General features: G+C 41.9%; 2 protein-coding genes across 4 annotated transcripts in view; one reads left to right on the top strand and one right to left on the bottom strand.

The window, feature by feature from the left end:
- PTCD2 (pentatricopeptide repeat domain 2) overlaps positions 1 to 900 on the bottom strand; it is a 31,639-nt gene extending 30,739 nt beyond the window's left edge. For all 3 annotated transcript variants that reach the window (XM_012096780.3, XM_042233694.1, XM_060400324.1), the window contains exon 1: positions 762 to 900. In XM_012096780.3, coding sequence (XP_011952170.2) covers positions 762 to 876 — 115 coding nt within the window. In that variant the 5' untranslated portion in view covers positions 877 to 900. The remainder of the gene's footprint in view (positions 1 to 761) is intronic.
- An 83-nt stretch (positions 901 to 983) lies between these two features.
- Positions 984 to 22,942, top strand: part of MRPS27 (mitochondrial ribosomal protein S27) — a 102,484-nt gene continuing 80,525 nt past the window's right edge. Inside the window, exons 1-2 of the mRNA XM_004016900.5 lie at positions 984 to 1,066; positions 11,402 to 11,479. Of these exons, the coding sequence (XP_004016949.1) occupies positions 994 to 1,066; positions 11,402 to 11,479 (151 nt within the window). The 5' untranslated portion in view covers positions 984 to 993. The remainder of the gene's footprint in view (positions 1,067 to 11,401; positions 11,480 to 22,942) is intronic.

Genomic DNA, 22,942 nt, shown 5'->3' on the forward strand with positions numbered 1-22,942 from the left:
GCTCAGAGGGTAAAGCAGCTGCTCACAATGTGGGAGACCCGGGTTCGATCCCTGGGTCAGGAAGATCCCCTGGAGAAGGAAATGACAACCCACTCCAGTACTCTTGCCTGGAAAATCCCATGGACGGAGAAGCCTGGTAGGCTACCGTCCATGGGGTCACAAAGAGCAGGACACGACCGAGCGACTTCACCTTCTTTCTTTCGTTAATGAAGACGAGAACAGTACCTCTCTCACTAGGTGGTATTAGGAGGAGAGGAAAGAATGTATGCAAAATGTAGTAAAGCCTGACACAAAGTGTCAGATCTTTTATTATCATTCGCCAGCATTGTCAAATTTAACCATTTCCACAAAGATATCAAGGGATACTTCTGTAAATAAAGAAAGCTGCTCAGAGTCTTTCAGATTGTTAGTTAGAGCTGGACTCTATAGTCTTAGACCTCCTCCCATCCCAGACTCTACAGAACAGTAGGCCCAAGGCGGAGGGGTTGTTCCCGGGGAGCAGCACAGCTCCATCCAAGAGAATATTACAGCCCCAGGGTCAAGACCCCAGCCCAGCCGTCCTTTGATTCCCTGGGACACGGGTGTCTACGACAGGCAGAGACCACCACTGCACCCAGGAGCAGAGGGCGAGGGCATGCTCGGTTGCTCTCGGCCAGAGAGTGACTGGGGCGCTGTTATTTCTCCAAAGAGATGCCCACTGAGGTGTAAAGCTCCCTTCTGTCCCACCCATCCCCTACTTCAAGGCCCGAGGCCGCGGATACCTCCGAGAGGGCAGAGGCAGCAGGTAGAACCAGAGCCTCCCACCCAGGGATACACCAAACTCCGCAGCGCCTGCAGCACGAGGACTTGCTTCGGGGACCTAAAGGCAGCCGCCATGCTGTTCCGGGCCGCACCAAGTGTGGGAGCCGGGGAGGGGGCGGAGCGCCGACCGTGACCCCACCCCTTCCTCTGCCCGCCTCCCCCGGATCAGCGTTCCTTTTGGTATGCTCCAAGATGGCGGCCTCCGTGGTGCGGCGCGGGATCCTCCTGGCGCGGAATGTGTTGCTGCCTCAGCTTTCTCTGGCAGGTTAGTGACTGCTTCTTTCGTGGGGCTGCTTCTTTAGGTCCCCTGAGAACTCTGTTCCTTGAGTAAAAGGAGTAATGGACTTCTAAGGAAAGAAGAAACCACTGGAGGTGTTTGGTACCACAGAAAGGGGAGGCAAGGTCTCTGACCCATCTCCCTCCCCGAAATAGTAAGTGTTTTCTTATCCGGAGGTGTGAGGAGCAGAGCAAGTTCTGGTATGAGAACTTCTGCGGCTGATTTCCGCGTTTATGTGTTCGGGTGGTGGTCTTTTTGCTGCCCCTGAGAAGCCCAAATGTGACCCCCTCGCCCTCCCTGGGGCTGTGAAATTTCTCTCGCTGTTGTTTTTTTAGAGGGGCGTCATAAACGTTCCGGAGAAGGCGATGGCACCCCACTCCAGTACTCTTGCCGGGAAAATCCCGTGGACGGAGGAGCCTGGTGGGCTGCAGTCCATGGGGTCGCGAAGAATCGGACACGATTGAGCGACTTCAGTTACACTTTTCACTTTCACGCATTGGAGAAGGAAATGGCAACCCACTCCAGTGTTCTTGCCTGGAGAATCCCAGGGACGGGGGAGCCTGGTGGGCTGCCGTCCATGGGGTCGCACAGAGTCGGACACGACTGAAGCGACTTAGCAGCAGCAGCAGCAGCATAAACGTTCTCAACACCTGACGCGTGGCCAGACCCTGGTTTTCACTGGGTGGATGAATTTTTCATTACTAATCTCAGTTTACCTGATGACCTTGGGCGCAATTTGGTTGACCTTTCTTCCCCGAAGTTTTCCATTCAAACAGTAAATGCTACTAGTTTTGAAATACTTTGCTATCTGCGTGAATGATGCCTCACTCAAAACCTGTTTAAAGGACCTGCTGATGAAGACATTGGGAAAAACTTTTTTTTTTTTAATTTACAGAAGCTAAATCCTGACAAGTGTATCTGATTATGTGATTCCGCTACAGTAATCACCATTGGTTTTTCCAATGCCTCCTATCGACTCTTTCTAACGTCCTCCTCTAGCCCCTGTTGAAAAGAAACATACAGTTTTTCTCCACACATCTTTAAGTATCAACGTGAAACCTTATCATTGGCCATCAGAGGTTTTCTGAGGATTAGCTGGTTGACCTAGCTAATGAAAATGTTTCTTGCCGCACATTAGGTGAAGTAGTCTGCCCAGTACTTGGCACCTCAGTAAGCATTAGGGTTGTAGCTGTTTACTAGTGTGTTCACTTAGGGTTGTTACTAAATGCTTTTCAATTTAAACAAGACCTTGTATTGTTAATCAGGGAAGGTATCATGGTTGGTTGGAATGTTTGGGACCAGTCATTGTAACCAGGGAATGGACATTAAATAAAGGTGAATTGAGAGAATTTCCAGTTACTGCTTTGACTTAAGATCGAAACGGTGAACTTGTGATTGGTTACACCTGTGCTATCTCTCCGTCGTGGCCATGAGCTGTAAGTGGCTATTTCAGTTAGTTTAAATTTAAAAATTCTTTTCCTTAGTCACATTGGTGGTGGTGGTTTAGTCGCTAAGTTGTGTCCGACTTGCACCCTGATGGACTGTAGGCTCCTCTGTCCATGGGATTCTCCAGGAAAGAATACTGGAGTGGGTACAAGGGAAGCCCAACATTAGCTACATTTTAAGTGCTCAGTAGGCACCTGTGACTAGTGGCCCCTGTAGCGGCTAGCTCCTTTATTGCAGAAAGTTATATTGCACAGGCACTGGGTTAGGCCACAGATGAAAGGAGTCTTGAAATCAGGAACTGGAGGCTGTAAGGCAAGTAATACAAGATGTTACTGTTTGGTCAGTAAGCTGTGTCCAACTCTTTTGCAAACCTGTGGACTGTAGCCTACCAGGTTCTTCTGTCAATGGGATTTCCCAGGGAAGAAAAATGGAGCGAGTTGCCATTTCCTTCTCCAGCGGATCTTCCCAACCTAGGGATCAAACCTGTGTCTCCTGCATTGGCAGGCTGATTCTTTACCGCAGAGCCACCAGGGAAGCCCCCAAATAACATGCAGCCCCCAGATAAAATAGTACATTATTGACCTCTGCGGGTTTGAGAATCTGATAAGGAGCTTTACTTTAAGTCGTCAAAACATCTTAAACCATTACAGGATAAAAGAGGAAAAAATCCAAACACATTCATGACAAATCGGTATTTGGAATACGTTGGAACTTCCATCAGTTCTCTGTACAACAGATAAAGGCAACAAAAATAATCAACAGGATGGAAGCAAGATTTATTGAGGTGAACCAAAAAAGGGGTTTCAGTATAAGAGGCTAGAGAAGGAAACTTATTGGGCACTTACTACATAGTGCGCATTAGGTGAAGCACTTACTATTGTGTATGCCCTCGTTTAACTTATGATACAGTATTTCCCCATTTGACATATGAAGAGAAATGCTGAGAGGCCGGGTGTAACTTGTCCAGATTTTCATAATATTTACGGAAGGCTAGGATTCACGTTTAGATTTTGGGACTCTAAAGCCTATCTGTTCACTATCACACTGCTTCCCTTTGGATGGGAAACATGTTTGGAGACATTTTACCAAAAGCCAAATTAACTATACAAAAAACAAGCTTTTTATCAATAAGTATTTACTAAGCTCCAAAATCCTGGTCTTTGGAGGCAGAATTAAGTGAGGAAATATTAATTTTTCAGTGGATAGTTATCTTTGAATATTGTTGCTCTAAAATTTGACTGCCTATAGGGGAAGCAGGTTCAAGATGGGTTTATCTGCTTGGGTGGCATAGTTAGAGTGGAGTTAAATCGTCTGAGAGAGCTAAACTTGTGAGGCTGATAACATCCTATCCCCTTGCTATTTCAGTATTGTCTGAGGGTCAAAATCATCATCACCTGGGAACTTTCAGAACACAGATTCTCTGTTCCCGCCCCAGGCATGCTGAATCAGAATCTTCATTTAGTCGAGATTCATATGCACATTAAAGTTGGAGAAGCTGATCTAGGTTTTCCATTTTCATTGTCCACTCAACGTTCTTCCTGACTTCATAGAAATTCTTTCTGGTTTTAATGTTAATATACAGACCTCTCAACTACCAACTATCTTAGAAAGATGGATATCCTGATTTAAAAGGTTTACAGAAAATCGAATGTCTGTCTTAAGGTGTAGTAATTTACTATTGCTGCTGTAACAAATCACCACAAATTTGATGGCTTAAAACAACATAGACTTACTGTTTGGTATGTCAGAAGTCTGGTACAGAGTCTTACTGTGCTAAAATCAATCAAGGTTTTGAAAGGGATGTATTCCCTTCAGGAATCTTTAGGGGCGAATCTGTTTTTTCTAGCCTTTTCCATCTTCTGGAGACCACTGCATTCCTTGGCTGATGGCCCCTTTCTCAAACGTCTTCAAAGTGAGCAATGGCAAATCAGGTCCTTCTCATATCATTCTGCCTTTCATGCACCACACTAACAAAGTGTCTCCCTCTTCTGCTTTTTAAGGACCTGTGATTACTTTGAATCTATCTGGGGACTTCCTTGGCTATCTAGTGGTTAAGACTCTGTGCTTTCAGTGCAGGGGGCACAGGTTCAATCCCTGGTTGGGGAACTAAGATCCCATATGCCCCGAGATGTGGCTTAAAAAACAAAGCATTGAGTCCACCTGTATAACCCTGGACAGTCTCCTCACTTTAAGATCAGCTGATGTGCTGACCTTAATTCCATGTTGTTGTTGTTTAGTTGCTAAGTCATGTCCAACTCTTTTGCGACCCCATGGACTGCAAACCACCAGGGTCCTCTGTCCGTGGAAATTCCCAAGCAAGAATACTGGAATGGGTTGCCTTTTCCTTCTCCAGGGCATCTTCCTGATCTGGGGATTGAATTCTCTCATCTGCTGCCTTGCAGGCGGATTCTTTCTGCTGAGCCACCTGAGAAGCAATCTTAATTCCTTCTGTCACCTTAATCCCCCTTTGCCATGTACCCCAACATTCACAGGTTCTGGGGATTAGGACATGGATGTTTTGGGGGGAGACATTCTGCCTACAACACTGGATAACTCATTACTGTGTTTGCCACACAATTTTCCACTTGCCAAGTTTAAATTCTTTATCCTTATACCCATTTCCTTTCATTCTGTCCTCAGTGAAGATAGAAAATGATGTGTGCCTAGTTGCTCAGACAAGAATACTGGAGTGGGTTGCCATACCCTCCTCCAGGGGATCTTCCCAACTCAGGGATCAAACCCAGGTCTCCCACATTGCAGGTGGATTATTTACTATCTGAGCCACCAGGGATGGTAGGCAAACAGTTAAAGTTCATATATTTGAAAGTTACTGGGCTTACCTTTCGTAAATTTACTAGTCCTGATTTATTTTGTTTCAGTTATGTGATGCCCTTGAACAGCCACACACAGGACATTCTGGGACTCCTGTCTTCCCCCACCATCATCTCCCTGCTTTATGTCTCCCAGTACCAAAATCATGAACATAGTTCTAGATAACTGTTTTTTCTGACTTTAGAATAAGGAGGGCTGATGTCTTATCTAGAATAAAACATATGTTAGGAGAAGAAATGGAGAATAAGTAAGAAAATGTAATAACAGGTAGAGAATATATAAGTCATTGGTGTCCTGGAATATATTGCTTAACAGTCCCCTCCTTGGGCTTTCTTTGGCCTCTCTTCTTTTCACAGCTATTTGTAAGGCCTCCTCAGACAACCATTTTGCCTTTTTGCATTTCTTTTTCTCGGGGATGTTCTTGATCAGTGCCTCCTGTACAGTGTCATGAACCTCCATCCATAGTTCTTCAGGCACTCTGTCTAACAGATCTAATCCCTTGAATCTATTTGTCACTTTCACTGTAAAATCGTAAGGGATTTGATTCAGGTCATACCCGAATGGTCTAATGGTTTTTCCTACTTTCTTCAGTTTAAGTCTGTTGAACTTCAATTTAAGGCCTTACAAATAGCTGTGAAAAGAAGAGAAGTGAAAGGCAAAGGAGAAAGAAAGATATACCCATTAGAATGCAGAATTCCAAAGAATAGCAAGGAGAGATAAGAAAGCCTTCCTCAGTGATCAATGCAAAGAAATAGAGGAAAACAACAGAATGGGACAGACTAGAGATTTCTTCAAGAAAATTAGAGATACCAAGGGAACATTTCATGCAAAGATGGGCACAATAAAGGACAGAAATGGTATGGACCTAACAGAAGCAGAAGATATTAAGAAGAGGTGGCAAAAACATACAGAACTATACAAAAAAGATCTTCACAACCCAGATAATCATGATGGTGTGATTACTCACCTAGAGCCAGACATCCTGGAATGTGAAGTCAAGTGGGCCTTAGGAAGCATCACTATGAACAAAGCTAGTGGAGGTGATGGAATTCCAGTTGAGCTATATTTCGAATCCTAAAAGATGATGCTGTGAAAGTGCTGCATTCATTATGCCAGCAAACTTGGAAAACTCGGCGATGACCACAGGACTGGAAAAGGTCACTTTTCATTCCAATCCCAAAGAAAGGCAATGTCAAAGAATATTCAAACTATGGCACAATTGCACTCATCTCACATGCTGGTAAAATAATGCTCAAAATTCTCCAAGCCAGGCTTCAATAGTACGTGAACCGTGAACTTCCAGATATTCAAGCTGGATTTAGAAAAGGCAGAGGAACCAGAGATCAAATTGCCAACATCCGTTGGACCATCAAAAAAAACAAGAGAGTTCCAGAAAAACATCTGCTTTATTGACTATGCCAAAGCCTTTGACTGTGTGCATCACAACAAACTGTGGAAAATTCTTAAAGAGATGGGAATACCAGAACACCTGGCATGCCTCCTGAGAAATCTGTATGCAGGTCAAGGAACAACAGACTGGTTCCAAATAGGGAAAGGAGTACATCAAGGCTGTATATTGCCACCCTGCTTATTTAGCTTATATGCAGAGTACATCATGAGAAACACTGGGCTGGATGAAGCACAAGCTGGAATCAAGATTGCCGGGAGAAATACCAATAACCTGTGATATGCAGATATCACCACCCTTATGGCAGAAAGCAAAGAAGAACTAAAGAGCCTCTTGGTGAAAGTGAAAGAGGGGAGTGAAGTTGGCTTAAAACTAAACATTCAAAAAACTAAGATCATGGCATCCAGTCCCATCACTTCATGGCAAATAGATGGGGAAACAGTGAGAGACTTTATTTGGGGGGGCTCCAAAATAACTGAAGATGGTGACTGCAGCCATGAAATTAAAAGACACTTGCTCCTTGGAAGAAAAGTTATAACCAACCTAGACAGCATATTCAAAAGCAGAGAAATTACTTTGCCGACAAAGGTCTGTCTAGTCAAAGCTATGGTTTTTCCAGTAGTCATGTATGGATGTGAGAGTTGGACTATAAAGAAAGCTGAGCACAGAAGAATTGATGCTTTAGAACTGTGGTGTTGGAGAAGATTCTTGAGAGTCCCTTGGACTGCAAGGACATCCAACCAGTCTATCCTAAAGGAAATCAGTCCTGAATATTTTTTGGAAGGACTGATGGTCGAAGCTGAAACTCCGATACTTTGGCCATCTAATTTTGAAGAACTGACTCATTTGAAAAGACTCTGATGCTGGGAAAAATTGAAGGTGGAGGAGAAGGGGACAACAGAGAATGAGATGGTTAGATGGCATCACCGATTCAATGGACATGAGTTTGAGTCAGCTCTGGGCGTTGGTGTAGGATGGGGAAGCCTGGCATGCTGCAGTCCATGGAGTCACAAAGAGTCAGACATGACTGAGTAGGACACAACTGAGCTGACTGAACTCGGCTTCCTAGGCGGCAGTAGTGGTAAAGAATCCACCTGCCAATGCAGGAGACGTAAGAGATGTGGGTTCGATCCCTGGGTCTGGAAGATCCCTTGGAGGAGGGCATGGCAACCCACTACAGTATTCTTGCCAGGAGAATGCCTTGGACAGAGGAGCCTGGAGGGCTACAGTCCATAGGGTCACAAAAGAGTCGGACATGACTGAAGCATCTTAACACGTTCGTCCCCTCCTCAGCTTATGCTTATGTAGAGAAAAGGGCTGTACTTGTTTCCCACAGAAGGGAGTGATCTACCTGGTTTTAGAAATTGAAATTCAGTTTGCATAGGAATGCTGTCATAAATTATGAATGGGTTATCTGAATTGTGTGTTTTGGCTCTGTGTCAGATTGTTAGAGCATGCAGAGACCTTAAATGTCACCCAGCCAGCTCCTTCACTTAAAACTACAGGGTCTGGTCGGTTCACTCCTGACCTGGTGTACGGCTGCACACCTAATGCAATGCCATCAGTGCCGTTGCATTTTATTCATCCTTCTTGACAGATACAGGAACGTAACTGACAATTTAGAACATCGTTTCCAAGCATCTGATCATTTATAGTTGCTATTTTTAAAAATATCTTTATTCCCTTGTGAGGCAGTCTTTGGGAGCTTCTGTTATTATTGCATCATTGCTTAAGCTTTAGACCTCAAACTTCCACGTATTATTCTAGTAAAGTCTGACTAGACTCCTGCTGAAGACAAGGGAGGTGCTGGTTTGGGTATAAACACACACAGGTGTGTTTGTACTTGTTTTAGTTGGGAAATGGGTAGAGAATACCAGGAGCGTCCTAACCGTGTGTGTGATCAGCTCCCATGCCTTTTAGTTGTGTTTGGCTATGGTCTGCTGTGACCTTGTGTGTGATCAGCTCCCATGCCTTCTAGTTGTGTTTGGCTATGATCTGCTGTGACCTTCAGGTGACTGTCTGCCATTCATTCCTTTTTAATTCTTTAAAACAGCTTTATTTAGATTTAGTTCACATGCATCTAAAGTGGCCAATTTAATGCTTACTTAGTTTTTTTGTTACATACACAGGGTTGTGCAGCAGCTGTCACCGCAATCAATTTAGGAGATTTTCATCACCTGAAAAAAACCCCATACTCATTAGCAGTCATGCCCCATTTCCCCCCAGGTTTTCCTGCCCCTCTACCCTCTAGATCTAGGCAACCAAGACGCCTCTGCCTCTATAGATTTCCCTATTGCAGACATTGCATATGATGGAATTATGTAACATGTAATCTTTTGTGACAGGCTTCTTTTTCCTTAGCATAATATTTTCAAGGTTCATCCATGTAGCATGTATCAGTACTTCTTTTACTGCTGAATAATATTCCTTTCATAAGAATATACCACATTTGTTTATCCAATCATAAGTTGATGGATATTTACATCTTTCCTTTTTGGCTATTATGAATAATGTTGTGTACAATTTTTTGTGTGGATCCGTGATTTCATTTCTCTTAGGTATATATGTAAGAGTGGAGTTGTTGGGTTACCTAGTAACTCCATGGTAACATTTTGCAGAACGGCCAGACTTTTCCAGTGTGGCTGCACCATTTCACATTCATACCAGCAGTGTATGAGCCAGATTTCTCTATGTCCTTATCAACAGCTGTTATCATCTGCCTTTTTGAGCATAGCCATCCTAAGTGGATGTGTAGTTGTATTTCAGTATATTTTGCATTTCCTTAATGGGAAGTGATATTAAACATCTTTCCATACACTTACTGGCCATGTATTTATGTGTGTGCTGTTTATATGTGTGTGTATGTTTTAGAAATGTTTGTTCAGATCCTTTGCCCATTTTTCTGTTGCGTTGTCTTTTCAAATTTTAAGTTGTAAGAGTTGTTTTTTTTTTTTCCCCTTGGTGGTGGTTTAGTCACTCAGTGTGTCCAGCTGTTTGCGACCCCATGGGCTGCAGCACACCAGGCCTACCTGTCCTTCACCATCTCCTGGAGCTTGCTCAAACTCATGTCCATCGAGTCGGTGATGCCATCCAACCATCTCATCCTCTGTCATCCCCTTCTCTTCCTGCCTTCAATCTTTCCCAGCATCGGGGTCTTTTCCAGTGAGCCAGTTCTTCACATTAGGTGGCCAAAGTATTGGAGCTTCAGCATCAGTCCTTCCAATGAATATTCAGGACTGATCTCCTTTGGATTGACTGGTTTGATCTCCTTACAGTCCAGAGGACTCTCAAGGGTATTCTCTAACACTACAGTTCAAAAGTGTCAATTCTTCAGTGTTCAGCCTTCTTTATGATCCAACTCTCACATCCATACATGACTACTAGACAAACCATAGCCTTGTCTAGGTGGATCTTTGTCAGCAAAGTAATGTCTCTGCTTTTGAATATGCTTTCCTTCCAAGGAGCAAGCGTCTTTTAATTTCACGCTGCAGTTGCCATCTGCAGTGACTTTGGAGCCCAAGAAAACTAAGTCTGTCACTGTTTCCTCACCTATTTGCCATGAAGTGATGGGACCGGATGCCATGATCTTCTCTTTTTGAATGTTGAGTTTTAACCAAGTTTTTTCACTCTCCTGTTTCACTTTCACCAAGAGGCTGTTTAGTTCCTCTTCACTTTCTGCCATAAGGGTGGTGTCATCTGCATATCTGAGGTTATTGATATCTCCCAGCAGTCTTGATTCCATCTTGTGCTTCATCCAGTCTGGCATTTTGCATGATGTACTTTGCACAAAAGTTAAATAAGCAGAGTGATAATATTCAGCCTTGATGTACTCCTTTCCTTATTTGGGACCAGTCCTTTGTTCCATGTCCGTTTCTAACCTGCTCCTTGACCTGCATACAGGTTTCTGAGGAACCTGAGATTCTGGGTAAAAGTCTCTAATCAGATAAATGATGTGCAGCTGTTTCCCTCCTGTTCTGCGTCATCCTCTCACTTTGTTGATGGTGGCTTTGAAGGATAATAAGTTTCATTGTCAGTTGTCATTCCTTCTTTCTCATTTCTTCCTTGAGCTCTTGTGTACTGAGCAGTGTCACGTGCCGGTCGTTGGACAGGCGTCATCTCGTGGGTCACCCCCGATTTGGCTTGTTAGACTCCTCCTGTTTACCTACTGGGTGCTCAGTACTGTTTGCTGTATGTGAAATAAGGGTAAATGTGCTGATGCAACTCAGATGGAAATTTTTTTAGGACTACCTAATGATGATAAAGAGTCATTTAATGAGTTAAGCAACCATTCAGCAAGTATTTGGGGTTCTAAGAAGGAATTTTAAAGCTTATCTGGGCTCTTCATCAGTGGAAACAAATGGCTCCTAGGTCTAAAGTATTAGGAATAAAATTAGGAGCAGTTTTACTAATAATGTTAGAAATTTGAACAGGTTTTCTGCATTTTCTTCCTGTGAGAGGTTGAATGCATGTTGTCATGAACTCAATTGTAAACCTGTGCAATATTGGTTACAGTTTCATAACATCTTTAATAGTCTAGTAAATGGAAAATGTGGCAAAGATACAGTTAATAAAAACAGATGTATAAACTGAACATGTATTGAAACCATGCCTGTTGAGGTAATTGTTTTTTTCCTCAGGTAAAAGACACCTACTTTCTGCAGCATATGTGGACAGCCGCAAATGGGAAGCTAGAGAAAAAGAAGATTGTCACCTGGGTAGGTACTCACCGTGCTGTTATATATGTCATTTCCAATCACTCCATGTTTGGTACTATATATTCATGAGATAGATGAGAAATGCTTTTATAATAATCCAATCAAATAAGCCTATTTTAAGTCTTAAGAGTTAGACTATTGTTTCACATGTGGCAGAATTATTTTTTCTTTCTTGCAAATTTCTCTTTCATTTTTGCCGTGACAGTGTCTCTGGATTATGTAAACATTAGTTTGTCTTGTTTTCTGTTCATTTTTATCACATAGTTAGTTACCATGCATCCTGACTTTATTTCATCTGCAGAATCAGTCTTTATCATGATGGTTGAAAAATGATGATTTTCCAAATTCGTTAATACCTCCACATTTACTAATTAGTACTCAGTATTTACTGTAAACAAGAAGCCTCCCTTTTCTCCCACTTCTTGCTCTTTCTCTGTTTAATATCAATATGATCTTATAGATTGCTTTTTTCTTTTAATGATTCATTACCATCCTTACCATTATTTTGTTAGTCAGATTCTCCCGAATTCTCTCACATTTGGCTAATAGAATCCCTTTCAAGCTGACTCCCAGTGTTCCATCTTGTACCTTTCCTGCTGTCACCCTGAAACCAGTTTCAACTAACCCATAAACAATGGGTTTGAATGGGGGTGAAGGGCACCCACCCTCAGCGCAGAAATCCTCATATACCTTCTAGTTGGTCCTCCCTATAAGTGGTTTCATCCAAGCCAAGTTTCTATCTACGGATTCAACCAACTGTGAATCATGCGTGTAATCCTATAGTTAGTACACGTTCAGTGAAAGAAATTTATGTGTAAGTGAACCTGCACAGTTCAAACCTGTTTTGTTCAAGGGCCAACTAAATTTCTCCAAAGAGCACTGGTTCCTTTTACTAGGGAGTGATATAGAAACCAAGGTCTGTGCACTAGGCATCCCCTTGCTACTGTGGAATTTTTGCTGCTTTGCCTATTTAGTGGACAGAGCTAGGAGAAATACGTATACATACACACGTAAACATACATATGTTCTCGTATATATATCTATATGAGCTTACATGTACATATTTTACAAATGATGAGTTCATTCAGAAACCTCAGTTCATCTCTCTGCAGAGTTCTTCCTTGGCTTCCTGTCCGTGTTTGTATCTTCCTTCTATACTGAACACACTGGCTCCCTGCAGGGCCAGTGTTTTAGTGTGGCTGTCACTCTTGGTACTGCCTGTTATCATTTCTGACTTCTGCCCAGTGGACAGTGAAAGTTGCTCAGTCATGTCTGACTCTTTGCGACCCCATGTACTATACAGTCTATGGAATTCTCCAGTCCAGAATACTGGAGTGGTTAGCTGTTCCCTTCTCCAGGGGATCTTCCCAATCCAGGGATTGAACCCAGGGGTCTTCCCCGTTGCAGGCGGATTCTTTACCGCTGATCCACCAGGGAAGCCCCTTCCACCCAGTAAGTACCAATAATGCCCTACAGTCATTTTGACAGTCAAAAAAGAAAAAATACCAGTATGTATTCTGAAATGTCCTGAGGGCCTTTTGGTACTCCTTTTGGGAACCACTATTCTAATGATGAAAGCAACATGGGCTCAGTTAATTATATTGCAAGCTTATTCTGATGTGCCATATATGAATTATATGAAAAGTGCTGTGGAAGTACAGAAATGAAGATGAAGAATTTCATAAAAGCTATTATTAACACTTTCCTAGGTATGAAGGGAAAATTAAGAAACAGCCATTATATTTGGTGCTTTGGTATGGATCAGCTCTGTTATTCGGAGACAAACCTAGGAAATATTGTCATGGATTCTTGAGTGAGCAGATGCTCTTTGCCAAAGAATAAGCATAACAGTCTCCAGTGAATATATATCCCACGGAGGTAACTGTCTCCTCTCTGTTAAGATTAATGTACTTAGAAAAGCAGTACATACCAGCCACCATTTACTGAATACTGTCCTGCCAGTAATCCTTTCTGTACATCCCAAGGCCCTATCAAGTCAGAAGTGATTTTTTCCTCATCCTGTATGTTACAGCACTTTGTACCTTGTGTGACGTGGTCAAGACTCTGCACTTGAAGCGAAAATGTCTGGGTGTTTTTCCCATCTCTGCCATCTTTCAGAACCTATGTCTCTTAACTGGGTTCCTGTACCTGTCAATTAGAGATGATGATAATGCCTGCCCCAGATCATACTCTGACATATAGTAGCTGCTGCAGAAATATGTGAAAGGAATAATTTGGGATGTGAAGTGAGATGAGGTTTTGAAATTCAAACTGCTTGGAAGAAAAGAGGCTAAGACAATATTTTCTTCCTACTGTGTAACAGAATATTCTTAAAACTTGCATTCATATGTGGTATTACTGCACGTTTTCCTTAATTTTATTTTTTTTAATTTATTTTTGGCTGCGCTGGGTCTTCCTTGCTGCTTAGGCTTTTCTCTAGTTGCGGCGGGGGGTTGGGGGGGAGCAGGCGGCACTCTGGTTGGCAGAGCAGAGGTGCGCAGGCTTCTCATCGTGATGGCTCTTGCTACAGAGCCTGGGCACGAGGGCGCACAGGCTTCAGTAGTCGCGGGTAGGTGGGACTCCAGGGCTCCAGAGCACAGGCTCAGTAGTTGTGGCGCAGGGGCATAGTTGCTCCGCAGCATGTGGGGTCTTCCAACCCGTGTGTCCTGCACTGGGCAGGCGGGATTTTTCACCACTGAGCCACCAGGGAAGCTTCCAAATTCTGTATTTGACCCTTCTGGCTGGGATATGGCCCTGAGAATCAGGCGGTACACCTGGGACTGCATTCCCATGATCGGACAGTAGGTGGCAGTGTGGCTCCTCCGGAGACGCCAGAAGCCAGTGGAGCCGGGTGTTCGGGCACTGCCCTTTGGGAAGCGTTTCTTTTAGGACGTGCGCGTAGAGCTGCCTTCGGCATGTGGAGCGCTCTGATTGGGCGCTGTATTCTGGTGCGGGCTCGCTGATTGGGGGAAGGCTCAGGGGGCGATATGAGGCTTTTACTCCGCGCGTCCCCATTGGAGGGCATGGAGTGGGGTGCAGTGGATCGCGCTGCCGGGAGCGAAGATGCACGGGTGTGGGTGTGGGGCTTTGGCTTCCCTCATCTTAAGTGATTTTGCTTCCACAAATACTGGTGGAGAAGACCTGGATTCTCTCGAATCGCTGTGCAGCTGCGGTGCCTCTGTTCAGTCTCATTAATGGTTTTGTGTTAGAGCTTTGGGTGAGGGATGGTGGGGATCTGTCCAGCTTCCCATCTGAGAGTAATTTATTATTGCGGAGGTCTAGATTAAAACCAGGAGTGCAGTATACCTATACTGTAGTCTGGAGGCGGGGAGGCCATGAGTGCACGGGTCCTCTGACACCAGAGTCGGAAGGCACCTTTTCTTCACTGCAGTGTGTGTGTCCGGCTTTGTGCTAAGCACTTCACAGGCACTATTCCATGTTACGTTCTCAACAGCCGGCTGAGGCAGCTGCTATTCCCTTAGAGTTGAGGGAAACGAGACCAGATCCTAACATTTGCTTAGGGCTATACATTCTGGAGAAGAGTAGGCAACCAACTCCAGTAGTCTTGCCTGGAGAAACCCATGGACAGAGGAGCCTGGCACGTTACAGTCCATAGGCTCTAACAGAGTCAGACGTGACTTAAGTGACTTAGCACGCACACGTATACTATTCTTTTATTTTTCTGCTCAGAAATAGATTTCTTAGTGATTGCTGTAGTATTTGCAACTCTGCCTTACTGTCTTCTCTTGCACTGAAGCAGTGGCCCTCTTTTAAAAAATATTTTTTGATTGTAGTATAATATATATTGAAAAACGCACAAATTGTAATGATGAATTATCACAAAGTGAACAAACTTGTGTAAAAAAACATTCCTACCGCTCCAGAAGCCCTTATTGTGGCTCCCATTCCCCTCTTCAAACCATTATTCTGACTTCTAATGAATGCCATAGGTTATTATTACTTTTAAAAATGTTTTGATAGAAAGTGTAAAACATACAAAGGTAGAGTGAATGGTATAAGGAATCATCTTTACCCATCACTTTTATTCAACAGTTACCAGCGCATGGCCAGGCTTTACTTCATCTCTGCATCTGCTTATTCCCCCATTCTGATCTTGAATGATTTTGAGACAGATCTCAGACAATATATCATTTTACCCATAAATATTTCTGTACATACCTCTAAAAGATAAGGATATTTTTAATACTGTTATAGTACCTATAGTATTAATAATCATTTAAATATGAAATATCAACTCAGTGTTCAAGTTTCCTTAATACCGATACATTTTTTAATGATTATGCACATAAGGTCCAGGCAATGCCGCTGGTTATGTTTCTCCCCTTGTCTTACCTCTTTTTAAATCTTTCAATGGAAACATGCAGAGGTAGAGAGAATAGTATATAATGAACCCGCATGGTCTGTCACCCAGAATCAATGGTTATCAGTTCCCTACCAGTCTTGTTTCATGAAGCCCCTACCACCTCACCAGATTACTTTTTCATAAATTCTTGTTATCTGATCATTTTATACTTATTTTGATATAAAAATAGGTAGGATTTAAAATATATATAAATATAACTACACTATCATACTATTACTAAAAATTAGTAATTCCTTAACATTATTAAATATTTGCTCAATGTTCACATTTCCTCAAATGTCTTATACACTTATGTTTATAGTTTGTTGAAATGGATTTCAGATAAGGTCGATACATTGCAATCTGTTGACATGATTTTAATCTATAGGTTTCTCTTCGTTTATTTCTTGAAGAAAATGGGTCTTTTGTAGTTTCCCACATTCTAGGTTTGCCGTTTTCATCGTTATGGTAGTATTTAATATGTTCCTTTAGCATCCTTTTTAAAACTGGCAGTTGAGAGAAAAGCTTGATCAGATGTTTTGTATTTTTGTTTTTTCTTTTGACATGAGTGCTTCATAAGAAGTGTCATTCACTGTTATCAGGAGACACACAGCATTTGGTTGCCATGTTAATGTTAAAGGCCATTTGTGAACGTTGCTTAGATCCATTATTTCATTAGAAGCTGCAGAACGTTGCTATTTTATTTCTGTAATTTCGTCCTCATTTATTACCCAGAAAATTTTTGTTAAAGAATTTCTTTTCATCAGCAGTTTAGTTATCCTGAGTTATAGCTTGTATGGAAGAGGCAGCTTTGAAAATAATGAATTGACCACTTATCACCCTCCAAAGGTCATCAGTGAGGGTTTTAATTTATTTTTTAATAGCATGAATTCATGGACTTATGTATTCCAGACATTTTAATCCATTGTGGTTGATATTTTTTATTGAAAGAGCCTTAGGCCCTGGGAGTTCTTGAACTTTGCAACTCAGATCAGAAAATTTCCATTTTAGACTGCTTCTGTACTTTGTCTCTGAAATTTCTTCATTAGCTGTGCAGATCTACTGGGGAGGTACAGAGTGAAAGTTAGCAGCATCAGCCAGTTAGCAGCTGTTGAATTACAGACTGGGGCTTGCAGTGCATAGGATTCAGGAGAAAATCATGCTGGGGAACTGGGTGGTAGAAGGGCAGGTCTCCTGGGGGAAGTCCCTGGGTTCCGTGAGAAGTTTGTTTGTTCACCCTGCCAGGGGCAAGGGCCTAGGTGACTTGAAGTGAATTGGTTCTTGAGCCCTACTGAATTAAATATTTTGTTTCTGATTTTTTTAAGGGATACCTTTTAGTTTTAGTTACTGCCTTTTTGTTTCTGGGTTGTTGTGTCTTTTTTGGCAGGAAGGTGGGGGAGCGAAATTCAGGCTGAAACCAAGCACTGTGACCTTCTCTCACGTTATCTAGACACTTCTCTCATTTGCTGAGGTTTAGTTTTTCTGTGTCATTTCAGCTGTGGAGCTTTTTGGCTTGTTGCAGTAGTTTTTCAAATCCTGCTTTTGGAGCTTGATGGAGACTTTCTGAGGCCTGCTTTCGTGTTCACATATCTGTGACATATATTCATTCACTAGATTTCCTAATGACTGTCATTGACAGTTCTAGAGGTGGGTCTGGCCTGTGTACATCATCTTCCCTTAGTCTTAATATATATGTGTACAAAGCTTGTCTTCACATTTTTTCCTTTATTGTTTTACAGCCTCTGGTGACAGACAAATAAAAGAAAATCAAAATATTTATATTCAGAATGGTTCCTAGGTTAATTTTTCATAATTCCTTCTATTATTTCCATACATGGTATTGGTCATCTCTCCCTATTTTTCTTTTTAAATGTGGGAAACAAAAACAGAGTTTCAGCCTGTGTTTTCCAGATCACTTCTTTTAGGAAATAAAATAATAACTTGTACCTAGTTCTCTAAGAATTATATAAATTAGATAAGGTATGCAGATGGTCCCACATCCAGAAAGAGCTTAACATTGACTGAATGGTTAACATTGATGTACAGTTACACAGAAATCATGAAAACCTGAAACCATCTAATAATTTCTCACCTAAATCTCTCAGAGTTCAGTAGAGGATCCATCTTTCCTTCAGAGACCTTCCTCATCACAACTTTGACCCAGAGACTACCCTGCTTGATAAGAGGCTTCTTTCCTAGCACATTGCTACTATAGACTTTGTGATCATTAAAAAGATTATCATTTTCTTCCTCAGAATTTTATATAATTTGAAGCTGTGTTACTTTGATGTATACCAGGTTAAAATTATCTTCCTGGAAAAATGGACTTTTGATCATTATGTAATGACCATCTAACCTGAAAAAGGAAAGCTTTCTACTTTACATCTGTTATGTCTGATATTAATATAGCTGCACCAGATTTCTTTTTGGTTACTTTTTTGCCTAGTACATTTTTCATACAGATATTTTTAACTCTTCATGTGTTCATATGATTTATATAGCTGGATTATGTATTTTTAAAGCTGATCTGACAATTGTCATGTTTGTAACTGGAAAGTTTAGTCCATTTACATTGTCATTTTATGATCAGAGGTTTATTTGGATTTATTTCTGCCATATTTTGTGATTTGTCCCATCTTTGTTCTTTTTTTTCCTATCTTCTTTTCAGCTGGTTGTGGAATTTTTGTTTTTTGCATTTTCCCCCCTCCAAAAATTATATCCTCTGTTTCTACTCTTTCAGAATGGTAGACTTTACCATTCTAACTCTGCGTCTTTCAGACGATTGCTTCGTAACTTCCAGCAGACATGTTTACCGTAAATTCTAGGGTTAATCACACTCTGCTGTCCTTTAGTCCCGTCACATGGTCCCCAACAATATGTTACTAATATTAAAGTTTTGTCCTTTAAAACATGTAAACACATAAGACATTATTATTTTAAACAATTTCCCCTAGACCAAATCAATTTTATTTACCTACCATTCTTTCTGGCATCTCAAGTCTTTTTTTAAAGGATCATTTTCCATCTTCCAAAAACATGTCTTCTAAAAAGCACAGCTTGTAAAAATCTTCTTTAGTGATACTTGTTGCTAATAAATTCAGTTTTTGTTTTAAAATGTCTTGATTTTTCCATTAAACTTAAAAGATAGTTTTGTTAGATGTGTAATTCTCTTTTGATTGTATTTACTCCCAGCATGTTATTCTACTGTTTTCTCTTGTTTCTAGTGAGGAAACGCCTGTTGGTGTAGTTGCTTTTCTTTATCTTCTGGCTGCTTTTACGGAGAAGGCAATGGCACCCCACTCCAGTGCTCTTGCCTGGAGAATCCCATGGACAGAGGGGCCGGGTGGGCTGCAGTCCACGGGGTCGCGAAGAGTTGGACACGACTGAGTGACTGCACTTTCGCTTTTCACTTTCATGCATTGGAGAAGGAAATGGCACCCCACTCCAGTGTTCTTGCGTGGAGAATCCCAGGGGCGGGGGAGCCTGGTGGGCTGCCGTCTATGGAGTCGCACAGAGTCGGACATGACTGAAGTGACTTAGCAGCAGCAGCAGGCTACTTTTAAAGTCTTCTTATTCTTCAGTTTAAGTGTAATGTATCATGGTGTGGATTTAATTTTACTTAATTGACTTGAGATTTTTTTTTGTTTCCTGAATCTGAGAATAGATGATTTCTATCAGTTCTAAAAAACACTTAGCTATTAGCTCATCATGTATCAACTCTCCCCATTCTCTTTATTAACAATGTCTTCTGGAAATTGAAGTTAATATATTTTAGACCTTACTGTTCTATTTTCTGGGCTTCCCTGGTAGCTCAGCTTAAAGAATCTGCTTGCAATGCAGGAGACCCCAGTTCGATTTCTGGGTCAGGAAGATCCCCTGGAGAAAGGATAGGCTACCCACTTCAGTATTCATGGACTTCCCTGGTGGCTCATATGGTAAAGAAGCTGCCTGTAATGTAGGAGACCCGGGTTTGATCCCTGAGTTGGGAAGATCCCCTGGAGGAGGGCATGGCAACCCACTCCAGTATTCTTGCCTGGAGAATCCCCATGGACAGAGGAGCCTGGCAGGCTGCAGTCCGTGGGGTCACAAATCAGACACAACTGAGTGACTATAAGCACAGCACATTCTATTTTCTATATCTCTTAATGCCCTTTTTATACTTTTTGTTTTTATTAATCTCTGCTGCAGTCTTCTGTCTTGTAATTCCTTTTAGATCTTGCAGGTTGGTAATTCTCACCTCACTTGTATCTAATCTCCTCTTTAACTTACTGAATTTCTTTTTTACAACTTTGTCACCATGTTATTTACATAGACTATACCACACATACTCAAAGTGTGCATTTTGACCAGCTTTGACATATGTGTGTGTGTGTCTGTCCATGAGCTCATCACTGGTCAAGATGAGCAGCATGCCTGTCGCCCAGCCCCACATTCTCTCCTCCTCCTTTGTAGCCCTTTCCTGCTCTTCCTGCCCACCTTCCCAGGAAACCGCTGGGATTGTTTGTTATCATAGATTAGTATGTATTTTCTATAATTTTATGTAGTAAAATCAACTCTTTAAACCACCTAAACCGCAGTTCTCAAGTTGGTGTCTCTCGTGTGGCATGGGAAGTGTGGATTAGGGCCTGAGAGGTGTGAGGGCTGACTGCGTGGCCTAGAATCCTCAGGGGACAGCATCCTCGCTCTTTCCCTTTGCAGGGTCCGTTACTTTCCAGTTCACCTTCTCTGCAGGTGTAACCCTAGGCAGCCCAGGCTTTACCCAATGATCTGTGAAACAGCTTCCCACCTTACAAAGGCCTTGGTTCTGTCCCGTGCCCTGAAAGTCACTGAAACCACAGCTCTGTGTCACTGGGGCCTGCAGGTGCTCTCAGATGACTGCTACCCTCAGTAGTCCCTTAAACACACAAGGTTTGTGCTTCCGTCTTGCCTTTAGCCTCTGATGGTTAGATCTATCTTCTTGAAAGCTCAGTTATATATTTGACAGTTTTTTTTAACATTTTATTTAGATGTTTTATTTTTATAGTAGGGAGAATTTTTTAAAGCTATTCAGTCCACCTTATTGCTAAGATGGAATTCAGTTTAACACCATCTTCAAACTTAGCAGCAACATCTGAGACCTGTCTTGTGTTCCCTCCATGGTAGTTCTCAAACTAACTTACTCAAGTGCTTGCCAGACTACCTCACAATCTCCTAGGGCTTTGTTTAAAAATTTGGGTTTTCATGGTCTCACCTCAAATCTATGGAATTAGAGTCACCTTCTGGGTGTGAAGCCTAAGAATCTGACATTTTAAAGTCTTAAAGCCTCTCAGGGTTTCAAATCCTTAACCAGGATTATACTTCGAATAGTGTGGGGGTCCTCAATAAAATCCTTTATGTCCTTAGACTATCAGTGATTTTTTTTTCTTCAAACAAAAAGAACAGTTTTATACTAACATAAATTTCATTTTCTGGACATATTTCCACATTGTCTATACAGCTAGCTTTAAGTTTTGTTAAATGAAGGATTCAAATTTCAGACCCATTTTCCTTTAGAGTCTTTGTTGACCTCAACTGTCCACTGCAGTGTGTATTCCTGAGGAGCTGAGTGACAGGCAAGAAGGCATCTTCTTTGGCACATCCCTTTGAATAAAACCTGGGCATCTGCTGGCCCCTCACTGAACTGTGGCGTGTGGCTGTGACTGTCGCGCCCGCGGTCCAGAAGCCTGTGGCGCTGCCCCGCTGCAGGCCGCAGCTGCCCGGCTTCTGTGACCATCCCTGCTCCGTGCGGTTTTCTGCTCCATCCATCACGCACTGCTATCATGAGAGGTGATTGGTGCATATTATATTTAGCAGTAAACCTTTCTCTGACTTACAGCATGCAGATATTATTCATCAGATGCTGGCTCTACAGCTGTTGCCTTTTTTGAGGACCCAGTTGACTTCACTTGACTGAAGATATCTTGGTGTAAGAGATTAAAGTGAAATCCTGACTCTACGCTACAGAAGCCAACTCAGTCCAAGCGTTCAGCTGCATACTGTGTATTATATGAAACCCACAAAGAAATGGAGGTCATTTTAATTCGGCCAGTAGATCCAAATCCTGCATTTTTTTGGTTAAAATTTAAATTTTGAGTAAAGAGAGTTTATTCTTTATATTGCCTATCATCTCAACATAAGAGCCTTGATTATGAAGAGATCATAGAGATTTGGTGTCTTGGGAATGCTGCTTAATGTCATTCTGTGAACAGTTAGATTTAACAATATTAATTTGCCTTAGTGTGAAGAGGTTTTAGGGACTTCTTTGTATGTTTGTATTTGTGTTTTAAAATTTTTAAATCACATGGTATCAACCCAGTCATAAGAAAAATTTGTAACTTTACATCATATCAGGTTTTAGTGGTTTTGCGGAGTTCCTTTCCCCTAGTAGCTAGAGTCATTGAGAGCATTACCCCAGGGAAAGAAAAGAGAAAAATATTGGTTAAGTGCACAGCAATAGGTCTTCAACAGATTCTTACCAAGTGATTCCCTGTTGCCTTTTTGCTTAATGTTAATTTCTTAGGAAAAAAAATACTTGGAACTCCAAGTTTTAGAGTTCACTCGTGAACAGCATGGGTTTGAACTGTGCGGGTTCACTTACACGTGGATTGTTTTCAGTACAGCTTCACACGATGCAGCTGGGTGAATCCTCAGATGCAGAGAGCCAGCGGTGGGCCTTGAGCATCTGCACGTTTTGGTACCTACAGTGGGAACTGAAACCAGTCCATGAGGGCACCAAGGGATAACTACTTCTTTTTTCTTCCTCTCTTTCTTTCCTCCCTTTCTTACTGCCTTGCTTTATTCTTTTTATTTATTTACTTAGATACATTGAGTGCCTTTTATAGAACTCTTGCAGGAACTGAGAATATGTCAGTGAATTGTAAGTCCTAGCCTTCATGGTTTTTACTTCTAAGTATAAAAGAAAAAAACAAACAAAAAAACAGCAACAACAACAGCAAACATAGACCAGTGTGTGGGGGCGTTTTATTTTCTTATTCTGTCTTAGTATTCATTTGTTTGGCTGTGACAGGCAGTTGGAATCTTTTTGGTTGCAGCATGTGGGATCTTTAGTTGTAGCTTGTAAA

The sequence above is a fragment of the Ovis aries genome, chromosome 16 (assembly GCF_016772045.2).
Source record: "Ovis aries strain OAR_USU_Benz2616 breed Rambouillet chromosome 16, ARS-UI_Ramb_v3.0, whole genome shotgun sequence".
NCBI lineage: Eukaryota > Metazoa > Chordata > Mammalia > Artiodactyla > Bovidae > Ovis > Ovis aries.